Raw genomic sequence first — 18,572 nt, 5'->3', positions numbered from 1 at the left:
CTAGGGAGGTTTGAGCCTAGTAAACAGTTAGGATGGTAATACAGGTAATGAAAGTAGATATAATAAAGAGAAATAGAGAAGAGGGAAAGAGAAGCAAAATTTCAGGAGAAAGAATATTCTTTTTTAGACATTCTGAATGTAAGAAATCAGCTTCTGGTGATATGTGAAATGGGATTAGGCAAAAGGTCAAGTCTAGAGATAACGATATGGGGATTGTTCATACAAGGGAAACAGCTGAAGCCATGAATATAAAAGACTGCACTTATTAAAAGGAAGCTACTGAACCAATGACTTCTGGTGGGAGTTATGACATATGAAGGTTATGCAAAGAAGAACGGCAGAGAAGGCTGCTTCCCATGTGTGGGTAAATAATGTATCCAGTTAAAACACAGTATTTCCTTGTCTCCTTTGCAGAAGGGGTAGCCAATGAGATGTAGGCCTAAGTCTTAGATCTGGCTTCTGGAAAAATTTGTTAAAGGTAAACAGATTAGGTGGGAAGCCAAAGCTACTTTACTCTTCTTCATATTCTTTCTTTTTAAAAATCTTAAAAATAAGATTTTACTTATTTGACAGAGAGATCTCACAAGTAGGCATAGAGGCAGGCCACAAGAGAAGGGGAAGCAGGATCCCCGCTGAGCAGAGAGCCCCATGCGCAGCTTGATCCCAGGACCCAGAGATCATGACCTGAGCCAAAGAGGCTTAACCCACTGAACCACCCAGGCGCCCCTCTTCTCCTTCATTTTCAAGCCTGGAAAGTAAATGTGATGTCTAGTGTTACATTAGCAATTTTGCAATGAAGAAGTAACTTTAAGGAGCCTAGAACACTGATTACATTTGAAGTCATCATACTGGTCCTGGACTGCCTACATTCAGAATTTTCTTCTATTAAATCACTATTACTTCATCTTCCATTCCTTGTAGCCAAATCCCATTCTTAGTCAATGTTTCCTCAACTTTCTCCACTATGGAATACACAGGATGTGAAAAAAATATATTGTGGATAAGGTTCCTTGTCTGGGGGAAAGGGGTGGGACACAAGTTACCACAGGCCCTCCCTAAAGGCCAACAGAACAGAATTGATCAATATTTCAGCATCCTAAAAGCCTTCCTGGAATTTCTGACTTAATAAATACAAGGAGGAAGAGGGACTGACACAAAATAAAGAGAATAACCAGTCAAAAAAAGAAATGAGATTTTTTTATTAAAATTTTTTATTTTTTTATAAACATATAATGTATTTTTATCCCCAGGGGTACAGGTCTGTGAATCACCAGGTTTACACACTTCACAGCACTCACCATAGCGCATACCCTCCCCAATGTCCATAATCCCAACCCCCTCTCTCGACCCCCCTCCCTCCAACAACCCTCAGTTTGTTTTGTGAGATTAAGAGTCACTTATGGTTTGTCTCCCTCCGATCCCAAGAAATGAGATTTTTGAGAGGTAGGATAAAGACGAGAGGAGAGTTTCAAGAATAGAGAAACAGTAGAGCTTCTAAAAGTCTAGGGTGGGGTGCCTGGGTGGCTCAGTGGGTTAAGCCTCTGCCTTCGGCTCAGGTCATGATCTCAGGGTCCTGGGATCGAGTCCCGCATCAGGCTCTCTGCTCGGCAGGGAGCCTGCTTCCTCCTCCTCCTCTCTCTCTGCCAACTTGTGATCTCTCTCTGTCAAATAAATAAATAAAGTCTTAAAAAAAAAATAAAAGTCTAGGGTGACTGAGAAAGACCTTGGGAAAACAGATGATCATTGGTACAAGATGATTTCAGTCAAATGGTGGCAGAAGAAATCTGATGGCAAGATGATATACGATACTGAGTAGGTGAAAAGAGACCGTTAAGAGCAATAGCAAGTACTGAAGAAAAGGAGAGAAATTCAAAAGGGTAGCAAAGATGAGGAAAAAACTTTCACTCTAAGTAACTGTTGCAGGGGGAGTTTAAATAGAAGGGGAAATAATGAAGATGAAGAAAAGTAGATAAAATTCATGGTATAAAGTCTTAAAGAATCTTTAAAATAAGGAGAAAAAAGAAATAATAGGACATAAAAATACATTTTAATAAAGAAGAGGGAAGTGGGAGGGGTTAGTTAGGCGAGTGTCTTTGATTCTAGTTGCTTAAGAGCATGAAGAGAGAATGAACTGTGCTAATGAATCTAGAATGAGGTAAGTATTGGGAAAGGTGAATGCAACAGGATTGCTAAAGCAGTACTGTGCTAAAGGTGAATGAAGGGAATGCTAAGCAGTACTGCGAGCTCAGCTTCTACCACCTAGCAAATGCTTGCACCAAAAGCAACTGGGTTTTGTGAATTCTTCCACTTGTCAGACTAGGATCAGGAGTTGAAAAATGTGAGTGATCTTCTGAATGGGAGACTGGCAAGGCGAGTAGTTTCCTTTTTTCTGAGAAAACAACTCTATATGACAAGTGTACAGTGAAATTTCATCATTGATATTAATATTTTAAGATGCCATAGTCAACTAGTATACGGCTCTCCTATTCTTCACTCTGGTATTCTTTCCACTATACCACAAATTCTTCCAGAAAGCACATTTGATAAAGTAATGCTACACTTAGTGTGGCTGCTTAGAAAGGAAAACCTACAGCATCTCTTGGAATTCTTGCCTTTAAGTCAGCCTTGCCTTTCTTAAAAACATTACAGAAGCCAGGAAGCAATTTTGCCTCAGTAAAAGAACATGGTCTGCCTTAAGGATTATTATACACTGTTCTAGGACCCTGGGTTAAAGTAAGCCTTGTGAACTAGGAATGGATTGGGAACCTGTTATTTCGATTATTTTTTAAAAGCAGGCTCCATGACCAGCATAGAGCCCATTGTGGGGTTTGAACTCACGATCCTGAGATCAAGACCTAAGCTGAGACCAAGAGTTAGACTCTTAACCAAATGAGCCACCCAGGCACCCCTGTTATTCTGATTTGAAGTAAGGTGGGACAAAATGAAATCAGATGGAATTAGACCTCCGCGTAAGTGCTAAGTCTCAAAAAAGTCAAAGAAAACATTCCAAGTTACACCTGGGTCTTAGTTGATCGTCCTAGTCAAGGACGATCTTTGCAGTACTGGCTGAATTATGAACAGCCTAAAAAGAGATGGAATCTGCAGGAATTTAAAAATGTCTCCAAGGCAAGTTTTGCATTGAGAGATAGGGAAGAAAGAAGCAATACTGCAGGACAGGTAGGCAAAGAAACCAGGAAGAACTGAGCTCCTGACCCCTACACCTGTTCTCAGCAAGGTAGCTCAGTTCTACAAGGACCTCATGATCCTCCATTTCCCTCAGAGGCCAAGCATTCACAGCTTCTCTCTAAGCTCTAAGGATTTTTCTATTTGAAGATAGTAGTTTGCTGGGAAAAGAGACAGACAGAAGTACAAAGAGTCAGGTGGCAGACAAAAATCCTAGAAGGCTGAAGGATTTTTTTTTCTAAAGTATCTGTATATAGTTCTTATTATTAACTTGAGGACTGACTCAGTATACCGTATCTTACAGATCTGCAGAGAATGATCTTTGCAGGAAATCTCTGTCACTTGAAGATGAAAAGGAATGTAAACCAACTCTGATCCCAGTTCAGACCTTTGCCAACTGATGGTTCAGGTGAAGGCCCTATGGGAGGGCCAGAAAGCAGAGTATAGTATCTAATTGCAGAACAGTTCTCTTTCCCTTGTGATGAATGAAAAAGAAAGAGAAGAGGTACTAAGCTATGAAACACAATATAGTAAATGGGAGAAAATATGGTATTAAAAGTAGGAGAACTAAAAATCTTACAGATATAAATAGGTGAGAGTGATCTCACTACCTGGTGACAGCAGTAATTATTCTGAGTTTCAGAGAAGGTTTAGAATTTTATAAAGTATTTGATATGGTTTCTAAGTTCAGATAATTATTATAATATCCATTAAATACATGTTAACATAGATCTAGAAATGACAATAACTAGATGTAAGCATTCACTCACTCAAATATTTTTGAGGGCCTACTATAGAGGCCAAGTGTTAAGTATTAGATATTCGGTGATAAGCAAAACAGAGTCCCTGAGCTCACAGAATTCTAAAACAGTGGAAGAGGGGCACCTGGGTGGCTCAGTGGGTTAAAGCCTCTGCCTTTGGCTCAGGTCATGATCCCAGGGTCCTGAGATGGAGCCCCACATCCAGCTCTCTCCTCAGCAGGGAGGCTGCTCCCTCCCCTGCCCCCAGCCCCAGCCTCTCTGCTCTGAGGAAAGCTTGCTTCCTCCTCTCTCTCTGCCTGCCTCTCTGCCTACTTGTGATCTCTGTCTGTCAAATAAATAAATAAAATCTTAAAAAAAGAAAAGAAGTGGAAGAGATAGATATTACTGGAAAACAGAATTATATAAAATTACAAAATCTGATAACTACTGTGAAATAAGATGTAGGGTGCATGCAAAATATGTAACAGGGGAACTTGGTAATAAGCTGCCAGGTATAACCACAGAGCTTTCAGATGAAATAATTTAAAAATTTTTTTGTGTGTGTGCTAACATTGCCTTGGCAGGAAGGGAGAACAGGAATCCTGGGATTAAAAAAAAAAGTAACCACTGTTCTCAGGAGACTGAAAGGTTTAGCTTCACTTTCCTGCAAAGTTTTCATCAGGTTCACACATATGAAAAACATCTTGCCCTTGGAGAAAAGTCACCATCATAAAGATGGATAGAATAAACAGGCAGGGAATTTATGTCTTCTATCTTCAATATATTGAGGTAACAGACCCCGAAGGTTGCTTGGTGTCACGGAGCTAAGGTCTGGACATGTTTGTCATTCCAACAGACATTGTGGCTGTTTAGACATTTGGCCATAGGCAGATGACATTTTTAAAACAAGAGATATAGCCACTTGTGATTTCCAGATTGTATACTGAATACACACATTGAGAGTCAACCTCTAGAATCAACTTCTGTCTCCATTGTCCCTGCATCAGTTTTTAACACAATAGGTTTTTTTTTTTTTTTGGCATTATGGTTTTAGGCACATAATAAAACCTCATCAGCAATGTTATTCTGAAAGCTGAAACTTTACTATATTGCTGTTTAACAATGAGAAAGCCAAAAACACAGAATTCTTTTTTTTTTTTTTAAAGATTTTATTTATTTATTTGACAGAGATCACAAGCAGGCAGAGAGAGAGGAGAAAGCAAACTCCCTATGGGGCAGAGAGCCCGATGTGGGGCTCGATCCCAGGACTCTGGGATCATGACCTGAGCTGAAGGCAGAGGCTTTAACCCACTGAGCCACCCAGGTGCCCCCAAAATACAGAATTCTTAACCTATATCACCTCAATGCCTACTGCATGGTAGTCTTTAAATAAATACCGAATCACAACAAAACATTCAGAGGAACAGACTTTGATTAGAATGACCACAATGAAATGCCTGAATTTCCATGGGCAAACTGACAAGATAGCTTATGATAATTAGAGATAATGAGCTGCGCTCCTCTGGGCCTCTAAACTCCAGAGTGGGGATGCTTTGAAAGTCTGGTTACTGATGCCAAGACCTGATGGGACCCTGAGGCCCAGCCTCCATAAACCACACATACTTTAACAAGAACTTAGATTCTTTATAAAAAGAATATATGTGCTGAAATCAAAGGATACCAAGGGGTCAGGAATACTTGGTTAACTCCCTTTATACCTCTAAATTTTAGGTTTATGAACTTCCAAAATAGAAGAAATTCTGTTCTCAGGGGCAAATGGAACATACAAGTCTGGATGGTAGCCTCAGGCAGAAGCACCCAACAGTGAGCCAATTGCTTAGTGGATGCCTGAAAACAAGACCATGTAAACATCTCCCTGTTGCCTAGGCCTATAAAATCAGTACTAAGTGACAGATGCATGAAGTGGCGTGGGTGGCTGGGCAATGAGGCAACCAGTGGGAAGGAGCTGGCTGCACCTCCAGGTGTTAAAAAAGGCCAGAGTTGCATATTCAATGAGCCAACACCAAGTCAATTTAAGAGTGAATGTTTTCCATTTCCTTGACTCCCACAGCTGTCCTTTCATTACTTTATTCTCCTCAAGCCTGACCCAATAAAGTTCATTTACCTTCAAATTCTCCCATATAAAATGATACAGAGGAGTATGGAGAGTATAGGCCCTGTTTAAATTACCTGGCTAACACTTATCAAATGACTGCTTAAATACAAGGGCCGATACTGTTGATTGATATGAAGAGTAGATAATTAATTTTAAAAACTGGCAAACTCTAGAAACTGGACGATCTTACTAAGAAGTTTGCTGCAATCATCTGGATAGGTATCATAAGCAGACTATGGCACTTGAGACTCCTAATAAATATTTGGTGTTATTTACACGATAAGCCCGTGTTGGCAGAAGCAGGTTGAGAAGGGATGGGAAAGTCCCACATAGCACTTACCATCTTCTGTTTCCTGCCACACGATGCCCTCGAGGTTGACACTTGTCCCAGGTTCACAGGGGCCCAGGCACTCAGGCTCTGTAGCCAGAGCCACATCACATGTGTTGACCCCAACTGATCGGGTACGAACCATGATCTGCTCACAGGGGGATGAGATGTCATTACTGACCACTGGTACCAAAAGGTGCAGTGGCAGCACCGCTGGTGTAGAGACAGGAGACTCCATCTGTGAGGGAAGAAAAGTAGTAGCTGAGTTGCAGAGAAAACATTTAGAGGAAATACCTTCTCTATATTTAATCTAGTCCTACATTCTTTCCTGCCAGCGTGGAAGGCTCTAAATATAAGATTTTGGTCCTTCCTTTCAAGTTCCAGCTTGTGATACCACTACAAATCTAGTTGTTTATATGAGTGTACCCTGTGGTAGGAGAAGCTGTATTTCTTATTAATGATCTTCCTCATAAACTGTGCTTAGCTAAAAGTGTACTAAAAAAATCCTGTCTCATTTAAAAACCTCTAGTGATAAAGAACCAGGTCCAGATTTCAACAGTATTTAGAGCACATAGATTGATGAGAAAGAAAAGACTTCTGAGGCATGTTCTACTGCCACCACTGTGTTTCCCACCAATCTATCATTTGACAAATAATACATTAATCAGGTACAAAATCCAAGAATATGGGAAGAGATAAAGAAAGGGAGAAAATATCCAGAGCCTTGAAATGTCACTTCAAGAAGACTAGAGCTTTAACATCTTTAACTAGAAGAACATCTACTTAAAAGTTATAGGAGGGCTAGGAGCAACCCGATGGGGGTTTCTAACCCTTAGAGATTACAACAGTGACTGGTTAATAAGAATGGCATTTTGGAGCATGAATCCAACATCAAATTAACTTTAAGGAACAGCAGGTGCTATTACTATCCAGAAGCCAATTCATGGCAGTCTGCAGATGAAGTTGATTACGCACACACAGACAGAAATAGGTGAACACAAGAACCAGCAACCTACCTCTAAAACTAGAACCTCTCACAAGAATGCAATCACTTAGAAACCAAAAATTCAACATATCCAGAATTAAAAGTTATAATGAAGAAGATAATAATCCCTTAACTCTTTAAATCCTAGCATTTATCAGACTCATGAAAATACTCTGAGTCTACAGTGCCCAAATCCTAACTGAACAGTGTCCTGCACATGCGAAAGCACTCAGTTCACACACTGACTGATCTTCCCTGAAGATTAAGTATGATACCATTCAAAAGACCTAGAAAATGAGAGTCAAGGGTTGTGATTTTCTTCACCTTGTGAAAGACTTTTTAAAAAAGATTTATTTATTTTGAGAGAGAGCAAGCACAAATGAGCGGGGGCGGTACAGAGGGGAAAATTCTCAAGTAGATTCCCTGCCAAGCCCAGAGCGTACATGGGGCTCTGATGTAGGACTCCATCTCACAACCCCAAGAGCATGACCTAAGCAGAAACCAAGAATCAGACACTCAACTGACTGAGACACCCAGTGCCCCACAAAAGATTTTTTAGTGCAGTTTGAATATACTCCTTCAATGGACCTACATTTAGAGAGCCGCATATGCATTCATAATCCAAGCTGCTGGACAGTTCTGCAACAGAACTCTGGTTTTACTGAATGTCCACTGCTGAACCTATATTCTACCTTCCTTTCTTAACACACACATTCACATATTCACACACACACATACACACACACACACACTCACACACACACCCCTTCCTGGCCTAAGATACTACTCTAGAAGCTGAGATCTGGGTATAGCCTCTACTGCAGTCAGCTCTCACTTCTTGGGGTAGAAGTCACTGCTATTTGTGAATCATCATTGAGTCCACTGAATGCTAGAACACAGATTCTGATGAATTCTGGTCCCTGAAAGGCTGCCAAAACATTATCATTATCTGCTTGTTGTCATGCACCCACCTTCCCCCTGATGCCCAACCCCATACTTCCCTAACTCCACCTCTTTCATAAAAAGAAAAGAAAGTCAAAGCCCGTATAATGAATTTTCTGCATTATGGTCAAGGCCAAAAGATATCTTTGCTTTCTTTGGATGTGCCAGATTCCCGAAAGACCTGTAAAATTTCTATGCACAGATTTGAAGGTGAAAACAAAAGTAAGCTCAAGTCTCTGCTACCCCTGTATATGGCTGGAATCTGGGTCTAACCATCAAGCCCTTTCAGGAATGCTTCAAGAAGGTAGCTCATAACACTTTGGATCTCCAGAATTACAACAGAGTACACAGATCATCTTTACTCTTGGCCTCACCTCTGTTTTTCTATTTTTTTCTCCTGCAGAAGAACTGAGACAAAAACAATTTCACAATCAGTATGTACATTTCCTTTGCCTAAGAGGTTGTTGTCTTTTCTATACCATTCTTCTACTATCAGGAGAAATTCCAGCAATGTCCTCTTTCTTGGACACAAGATTAGACTGAATCTTTAAGTCACTCCTCTGAATTTTCTGACTGCCTTGTTTGAGCATGTCCTGTTGCTAATCTGTTCCATTGCTGAGGCAGCAATCCAAAACACAAAAGGAGGTAAGTCCCCAGGGAGTCACCTACACACTTGTGCCTACACATGCATGTGTGCGCACGCACACACACACACTCTCTCTCTCTCAGCCATCAAGGGCAGCTGTTTTCTAGAAATGGCTTCATTTCCTGGTAGATCATTCACTGCCTCTGGGAGACCAATGAGAAGGGAAGGAAGCTACTAAAAATGTAAATAAAGCCAAGCCCCTAGTTCTATACTGACAGATCCAAAAAACATCTAAGATTTAAGTAGGAAACACCCTTGTTGCATTCAGTTTGTCAAGTTAAACCCTGCTACAGAATACATGCAGAGAAGGAACTTAGCAGAAATAATCAGTTAGAAAAACAAAATGTATTATACAAAGAGCCAATTAATATGTATATGCACCAAACTACTCTTAACTGATCAGCAGTAGTAAGTAGAATTCAGGATTCTGTTTGTGTGAGGATGACTTCATTTAGTCAGTTAATTAAAAGAGATTTTGGTTGGGGGGAGAAATAAAGAAATCCACCTATTGGTTTGGAACTCTTCAGTTCCCTACTTTGCAACAGAAATCGGAGGAGAAGTCACGGAGCAGCACAATAATGTTTAATTACAGCTCTAGCTCTGCTAATTACCATTTGGTCACATCTATAATCTACATTAAGCCACAGTGCATAATAAGCAGCTCTGTGATATTCATCTAATAACCTAGGTGGCTTCATGGGATTTCATAGTCTACTATTCACTGGAACAAACACAATTTCATTTACCGCTCTCCAGGAGAGGATAAAAAATCAGAAGAGGACTTATTTTGCCACCTTTCCCATATACCTAGGACACAAGAGAAGGAATCGTCAGGAGACTGGAGCCAGCAGGGAAAATTGAGTAACAGGAACATAAAAAGTTAAGGTCATTAAATACCTTAATAGCCATAAAAACAATAAAACTCAGGCCAATTCTTGGTCTCTAAAATGCCAGAGTGCCACAGGGGGGCTCCCAGGACTCACTGAATGGGGAGATTAACAACAAAACAAACGAAAAACCTAAAAAGAGACAAGAGAATTTAAAGATGGAAATATCTTAAATTTCCCCAGTGCGTGTCCTTTATCTTTTAATGATACTTCTTTTCAATTCACCTTTAGATATTACTCTTAATAGCACCTATTAGAGATCTAAGTGCTGATAGGCAGGTGATGCAGAAATGAGGACTGAAGAGAATAAAGAAAGGACAGAGCCATTAATCTCCTCTCAAGAAGTAATATACACTGACTTCAGCTGCCTCCCACATGAGAGGAACTGATGGAAGTAAAATTTAAGGCTGCAACATAATTTGGGGGGTAGAAAATGCAGCGAAGAAATATTGGGGACAGATATTTCCCTCTCCTCTTCACAAATAGGAGTCTGATACCTTCATCTTCATAGTCAAAAGGCAGAGAGGAAGATGGCTCTACTGATAACCTTCAGTAACTCTAAGAAACTCCTTTTATCCAAGAATGAAAGATAATGGGAGATAATGGTTAGGTAAATGTTCAGATTTATACAGAATTATTGGACAAGATTATATAGAATGTAGAATGTCATCAAGTATACTAAATACTATATTCTCTTTCTTTGATAATTCCAAAGGTCCTTCAAGATCTTACAGTGACTCAGCTTCAGCAATACTAACAATAATATAGATTTCTGATTCATGGATAAACATGAAAGTACTCCCCTATAAAACTTGACTGTTTGCAAAATTTTTATTGTAGCTTTGTATTTGAGAAAGAAAGCAAATGTGGGGTATGGGGAGAGGGAGAGAGAGCATCTTGAGCAGGCTCCACACCCAGTACTGAGCCCAATGTGGGGCTTGATCTCGCAACCCTGAGATCATGATCAAGTGGAAATCCAAAGTCCAATGTTTAACCAGCTGAGCCACCCAGGCGCCCCTATGGTGGGTTATTAAAAAGAATAACTGGTATTTATTCAAAATTATATTTATCAATTTTATTTTTTTTAGAGAGAGAGTATTGAGGGGAGGAGGGAGAGAATCCCAAGCAGAATTCATGCTGAGCGGGGTGGGGGGCTGGGAGGGTGCTGGCAGGGGAGTGAGGGGCGCTCGAGCCCATGACTGCAAGATCATGATCTGAGACAAAATCAAGAGTCAGACGCTCAACTGCTGAGCCACCCAGGCATTCCCCATTTATCAATTATGTTAATTGTCTCTAAAATTAAAAATACAGGAAAAAATCTTCAATTATTTGAACTGCCTCCTGTTGACTGAGATTTTGAAATAAAGTTATTGTATTTTTTAAATAATTACAGATTATCTTTGCTTATCCTGGAAGATCAGTAATTGCTTGTTTGCAAGAGCCTGGCCGGTAAGAAATCACAGTAACTGAGAAAGAAGTTCTGAATTCTTTCTTCTGAGGAAGAAGAAATCTGAATTCCTCCTTTCCACAAAGCTCTTAACAGAATACAATAGAATATTCCAAGTAAATCACAAAACAATACAACATTTAAGTATTAGTGAAGGAGGAAATCACCTTTTCAAATACTCTTTGACCCTAACTACTGGAAGGAAGGTAGATGGAAGAAGGAAGGAGAAACATAGGTTGCAGGTCTGTTGTTCCAGATTTCACTTAAGCTTGCTTTGAAAAAGAATTTGATTGTAACTCTGGTTAATTTCCAAGACATCTTGTAGCAGAAGGCAAGGAAGAAAAAGTGAAAAAGAAAGACACGGTAGCTGACACCATAACCAGCCATCAAACAGTTCTTTGAAACCACATATTCTCTTACTCACAGACAACTTACTTTAGCACTCAATTTTAACCAATCAGCCTGGCCAAGGTCAGGAGTAAAGGCAGCTCCAGTTTGTACTAGAAAATGCAAGTGCAAGTGAACATATAATTTGAAGACTATAAGACTAGCCATAGGGAGATCTCCTGCAATGATAGATCCCTATAGAATAGAATCCCTATAGAATCTCAGGCTCAAACCCAAAAGACCTCTTCTGGTAAAGAGGAGATAGCACATCATATGACCCTAAAATTCAAGCCCGTCTTAACTTCCCAGTGTGTGGGAATGGATATATTATGCTGGAAATTTAACAAAGGAAGAAAAATCTCATAAATAAAATCACTGTATAATACAAATTACATGGCAGTATCCATTACTGTGGCAAAGGTTTTTTCTTGAGAGAAGCATCTATTCTGCTCTTCTAACTCTTCTCAATCCATAATCTCCTGCCTACTTGAAATTCACCACATTTTCCTTCAGCAAAGCTATTAACTTTGCAGCTGATGAGTGATGATAGGGACCTGAGTACTACCTCTGAAACTATTTTTTTTCCACAGAAGGCTGATAATCCCTCCCATTCCTGTATTGTTTCAAGGGAAGCACTAGAATTAGCTTTTCAAGAATAAAGAATGAGAAAAATTCATTCTTTGGCAGCAACTACTTCCTTTCCTAAACACAATTCTTACTTCCTTTCACATACTCATTTCCTAAAAAGTCAGGACTGGAACTTGTCATCTCTACTCCATTCTCTAACCCCATAGGATATAAAAACAATCAAGAAAATAAGAAACAAGGGATGCCTGGGTGGCTCAGATGGTTGGGTGTCTGCCTTTGGGTCTTGGGATCAAACCCCTCAACAGAGTTTCTGCTCAGCCAAGAGTCCACTTCTCCTTCTCCTGCTACCTCTCCCTACCGCTCATGTTCTCTCGCTGTCTCGAATATATAAAATCTTAAATAAAACCAAACGAAACAACGATAACCCACAAAGTAAGGTGAATACAACAGAAAGCTTAAGTCTTTCTTCTGAATCATTCAGAATCACAGATGTCAGTAGAAAAGTCTTAATTTAACCAATATCATGGATAGAGCAAATTATACTAAAGAACCTAATCATCACTCATATTGATGACCCTATGAGAATTCTAAATTGAGACATCACAAACCACACCTTGTTCTGTAGTAGCTTGGGAAGGAGAAATGGGAATGATTCTCACTGCCTCAAGCCAGCTGTTTTTAAATATTTTGGTCTTGGGAAATATTTTATAGTCTTAAAAACAGAGAACCTTACAGAGCTTTTATTTATGTAGGCTTTATCAGTTAGTATTTACTATATTAGAAATTAAAAGTGAAAGATTCTAACTTGTACTTAAAACAGCTAATGATTTTGGGACGCCTGGGTGGCTCAGTTGGTTGGACGACTGCTTTCGGCTCAGGTCATGATCCCGGAGTCCCGGGATCGAGTCCCACATCAGGCTCTCAGCTCCATGGGGAGTCTGCTTCGCTCTCTGACCTTCTCCTCGCTCATGCTCTCTCTCACTGTCTCTCTCTCAAATAAATAAATAAATAAATCTTTAAACAAACAAACAAAAAAAAACAGCTAATGATTTTGAGGGTCTCCTGGGTAGCTCAGTGGGAGTCAGCTTGGATTCTTTTTTCCCTCCCTCTCTCCTCCTCCCTCTGCTTGTGCACTCTCTCTCTCAAATAAATATTTAAAAAAATGAAACTAATGATTTTGAAATGACAAAATTAGAGACTCATAGAACAGATTATTAGCTGCCAGGAGGAAGGGTTGGTGGGAGGTAATAGAGCTGATTGGTTAGATAAGTCAACACAAGAGTTCTTACAGTAATGGAGATGTTCTATATTTTGACCATGTGGTAAACAACCCAAGCCCACACATGTGATCAAACTGCACAGAATTAAATATACACACATACACAACGAGAGAAACACACAAGTGAGCACAAGCAAAATGGGGGACATCTTAAGATAGGTGGACTGCATTAATGTCAGTATCCCCTTTGCAATACTGTACTATAGCTCTGCAAGGTGTTACCATTAGGGGAAACTAGGTAAAGGATACATGAGACCTTTCTGAATTATTTATTAAACCTATTAATTATCCCGGGGCGCCTGGGTGGCTCAGTGGGTTAAGCCTCTGCCTTTGGCTCAGGTCGTGATCTCAGCATCCTGGGATCAAGCCCCGCGTCGGGCTCTCTGCTCAGTGGGGAGCCTGCTTCCCCTTCTCTCTGCCTGCCTCTCTGCCTACTTGTGATCTGTCAAATAAATAAATAAAATCTTTAAAAAAAAAAAACACCAAACCTATTAATTATCCCAAAATAAAAAGATAAACAAAAAATTGAAGACCCCAAAGAGCTCTGATGTGGACTATGTCTATTGATATTCACCATACTAGATCTTAAAAAGAAAAAATTTGACTTGCATTAACTTGTTTAAAATGACTTTTAAAAACTTAGTACATATGAATATATGTAACATTTTAAATAAAAATAGGGGTGTCTGGGTGGCTCAGTGGGTTAAGCTTCTGCCTTCAGCTCAGGTCATGATCTCAGGGTCCTGGAATGAGCCCCACATTAAGCTCTCTGCTTAGCAGGGAGCTTGCTTCCCGCCTCTCTGCCTGCCTCTCTGCCTACTTGTGATTTTTCTGTCAAACAAATAAACAAAATCTTAAAAAAAAAAAAAAAAAGCTGTAATTTTTCAAAAGAAAGGGAAAAAAGAATAGTGACAATGATTTACATTTTGCAAATCTCTTCAATGGCTGGGTTAATAGACAAGTGCTTGATTCTCATGTTTGTTTCTGCATTTAATCTGTTGGTGAAATGTGCTGAACTATATAAAGAGAACTGGCCTCACATAGATTTTATATATGCATCCTTTTCAGGTAATTGTGGTTATTCTTTGATACGACACCCAAACCAAACAATTGATAGTTCTTAGAGGTTAATGGCAATGTGGAATCTGACTGTATCAATGAACTTTTTGTAATCTGTTACAATACAGTCCTTGGGTCTGTCTAGTACTTTGAATGCTTCTTCTACCCATGCATGATTTTTAACATCATATATTAGTCATTTGGAAAATAATGGTTCACTGAGTTATACAACTTTTTCATATACCAACATATTCCATTAATACAAAAAAGTCATAGTTGCTGATATTGCCTCTGAGTTCATCAGAAAATCCTTTAGGTATTGGTAGGCTGTCAAACTACTAGGGGCGGGGAGGGAGATAAATGTTCCAAAAATACAATGTTTGCTTGAACATTGATAACAAATAGTGTTGATTGTTTTCCTTGGAGTTAATAGGCTCATTTCATTGACTTTTAAGAAAATGTCTGCAAATACCCAGCTCTGAATACCTATACTTTTAGTTGTACTTTCAAGTAAAAAGGACATCCCATGAAAAACTGGCTAGGTCAGCTTGCAACTCAATTGCAAAAGTGCTTTACCTAGAGAAAAATACATTTTGGCATGCAGCAGACCTGCTTTATATGTACTTCCCCTTTTGTCACATAGAATATAAAATGACATGTACTCACAAGGTGAGGTTTTATATATAAAGATATTTTAAAGATAAACTGGCTTTTAAAGATATATTTTTTCAACCTTTCACTTCCTTCACTCATTTTTCCCAACCCTACTCCCTGCTTCTGATAACTGCTAATCTGTTCTCTGTTTCAAGTTATTTTTTTTAAAAGATTCCATAAATAAGATAAGAGAGATCATGTGGTGTTTGTCTTTCTCTGAGTTATTTCATTTAGCACAATGCCCTTGAGGTCCAACCGTGTTATTATAAATGGCAAGAGTTTCCCCCACTTTTCTTATGATTTTTTTTAAAATTTAAGTATAGCTGACACAGGAAAATGCAAGATTTAATTTTTTTGTGGCCAAATAATATTCCATTGTATATATATATCACATCTACTTTATCTATTCCCCCACTGATGGACTCTTAGGTTGTTTCTGTATCTTGGCCACTGTAAATAATGCTGCAATAAACATGGCGGTACTTACATCTTTCAATGATTTTGTTTTCTTCAGATAAATACCTAGAACTGAAATTGCTGGATCATATCATAGTTCTATTTTTATTTTTTGAGGACCCTCCATATGTTTTTCATAGTGGCTGCACCAATTTACTTCCTCTCCAACAGTGAACTTTTTTCCACATCCTAACCAGTATTTATTATTTCTTATTATTTTGGTAAATAGCCATTCTAACAGGTATGAAGTGATAATTTGTGGTTTTGATTTATAATTAACCGATGAGTAATAGTGTTGAACATCTTTTTATACCTGTTGCCCATCTGTATATCTTCTTTGGAAAAATATCTCTTTAGATCTTCTGCCCACCCCCCTTTTTAAGATTGATTAACTTGGCAGAGAAAGAGGGAACACAAGCAGAAAAAGCAGGAGAGGGAGAAGCAGGCTTCCTGCCAAGCAGGGAGCCTGATGTGGGGCTCAATCCCAGGACCCTGGGATCATGACCTGAGCCAAAGAAAGACACTTAACAACTGAGCTACCCAGCCACCCCTCTTCTGTCCAGTTTTTAAACAGACTTTTTTGTTGTTGTTGTTCAGTTGTATGAATTCTTGTATTTTGGATATTAGCCTCTTATCAGATATATATGCTTAGCAAATATTTTCTCCCATTTAGCAGGTTGTCTTTCATTTTGTTGATGGTTTCCTTTGCTGTGTTTGCTGTGTAGAAGCTTTTTATTTTATGTTGTTTTGTTTATTTTTCCTTCTATTGCTTTTGCTTTTGGTGTCAGATTAAAAAAATCAATGCCAAGACCTATGTCAAGGAGCTTACTGCCTACGTTGTCATCTATGAGTTTTATGATTTCAGGTTTTTATGTACAAGCCTTAAATCCATTTGGAGTTGATTTTTGTAGATGTTGTAAGATGGTGTTCAAGTTTCATTCTTTTACATGTGGTTGGTCCAATCTTCCCAACACCATTTATTGAAGAGACAGTTCTTTCCCCATTGTATGTTCTTGGCTCCTTTGTCATAAATTAATTGACCATATATGTTTGGGTTTATTTCTGGGCAATTCTGTTCAATACCATTCTGTTTTAATCACTGTAGCTTTTTAATGGAGTTTAAAATCAGGGAGTCATGAAATCAGAAATCAGGTGTCTCCAGCTTTGTTCTTCTTTCTCAGAATTGCTTTGACTGTTTGGGGTCTCTTGTGGTTCCACACAAATTTTACAATTGTTCTAGTTCCATGAGAAATGCCATTGGAATTAATGATTACACTGAATTTTTAGACTGCTTTAGGTAGTATGGACATTTTAATGATACTCGGTCTTCCAAACTATGAGCACGGAGTATTTTTTCATTTATTTGTGTTGTCTTTAAATTTTTTACATTAATGTCTTATAGTTTTCAATACATAAGTCTCTAGCCTCCTTGGTTAAATTAGTCCTAGTTATTTTATGCTTTTTGATGCAACTGTAAATGGGATTTTTTTCTTAAATTTCTCTGGTATTCTGTTATTAGTATACAGAAATGCAACAGACTTTTGTATTGATTTTGTATCCTGCAACTTTACTGAATTCATTTATTAGTTCCAACAGTTTTTTAAGGAGTCTTTATAGTTTTCTATATATAATTATGTCATTTGCAAATAGTGACAGTTTTTTGTTGTTGTTGTTTTTTTAAATTTCCTCCTTCACAATTTGGATGTCTTTCTTTTTCTTACAGAATTTCTCCAGCTAGGACTTCCAATACTATGTTGAATAAAAAAGGCAAGAGTGGGCATTCCTGTCTTATTCCTGATATTAGAAGAAAAGCTTTCAGCTTTTCACAACTGAATATGATGTTAGCTAAGGACTTGGCATATATGGTCTTTATTATGTTGAGGTATGTTCCCTCTCTACCCACTTTATTGAGAATTTTTATCATAAACGGATATTGAATTTTGTCATATGCTTTTCCTACATCTATTGAGATAATCATATAATCTTTACCCTTCTTTTTGTTAATGTGTTGGGTAACACTGATTTTTTTTTTTTGAAGATTTTATTTATTCAACAGAGAGAGAAAGAGAGAGCACACAAGTAGGGGGAGTGGTAGGCAGAGGGAGAGGGAGAAGCAGGTTCCCCCCTAAGAAAGGAGCCTGATGCAGGACTTGATCCCAGGACCCTGGAATCATGACCTGAGCTGTAGGTAGTCTCTTAACCAACTGAGCCACCCAGGCACCCCTGACGTGTGGATGTTGAAATATCTTTGCATCCCTGGAATAAATCCCACTTGATCATGGTGGGATCTGAATTGTTGAATTCAGTTTGCTAATATTTTGTTGAGGACTTTAGTACCTGTGTTTATCAGGATAATGGCCCATAATTTTCTATTCATGTGACATCCTTGTCTCCTTTGCATCAAGACAATGCTGGTCTCCTAAAATGAGTGTGAAAGAGTTCCCTCCTCTTCTAAAAATAGTAAAGGTAGTGGGTTAATCATATATAAAGCTAGTATAAAGACTAAAAGACAGAAGTAGGAAAAATAACTGTGATTACCATAATTAGTTAAGAGATACCCAAAATAAAAAGATGTAAAATGTGACATTGCCAATAAAACCTGGGTAGGGGGAGAATAAAACATAATAAGCTTTGGAACAGGATCAGCTTAAGAGAGACTCTTTTGGGCATCTGGGCAGGTTAGTTGGTTGGGCTTATGCCTTTGGCTTGAGTCATGATCCCAGAATGATGCGATCAAGCCCTGCATTGGGCTCGCCGCTCAGCTGGGAGTCTGCTTCTCCCTCTCCTATTCCAGCTCCCCCTCTTTGTGCTCTCTGTCAAATAAATAAATAAAATATTTTTAAAAAATAGACTGTTATAGACATAGGTTGTTATA

General features: G+C 38.8%; 1 protein-coding gene across 4 annotated transcripts in view; it reads right to left on the bottom strand.

Moving 5' to 3' along the window:
• ZNF609 (zinc finger protein 609) overlaps positions 1-18,572 on the bottom strand; it is a 231,318-nt gene that overhangs the window by 54,852 nt on the left and 157,894 nt on the right. For all 4 annotated transcript variants that reach the window (XM_045067409.1, XM_045067406.1, XM_045067407.1 and 1 more), the window contains one exon: positions 6,380-6,605. In XM_045067409.1, the coding sequence (XP_044923344.1) occupies positions 6,380-6,605 (226 nt within the window). The remainder of the gene's footprint in view (positions 1-6,379; positions 6,606-18,572) is intronic.

The sequence above is a fragment of the Mustela putorius genome, unplaced genomic scaffold, assembly GCF_011764305.1.
Source record: "Mustela putorius furo isolate JIRA1106 unplaced genomic scaffold, ASM1176430v1.1 tig00003896_pilon_pilon_pilon, whole genome shotgun sequence".
Lineage (NCBI taxonomy): Eukaryota > Metazoa > Chordata > Mammalia > Carnivora > Mustelidae > Mustela > Mustela putorius.
The sequence above is the reverse complement of the archived record's forward strand: the minus strand, read 5'-3'. Positions and strand labels throughout refer to the sequence as shown.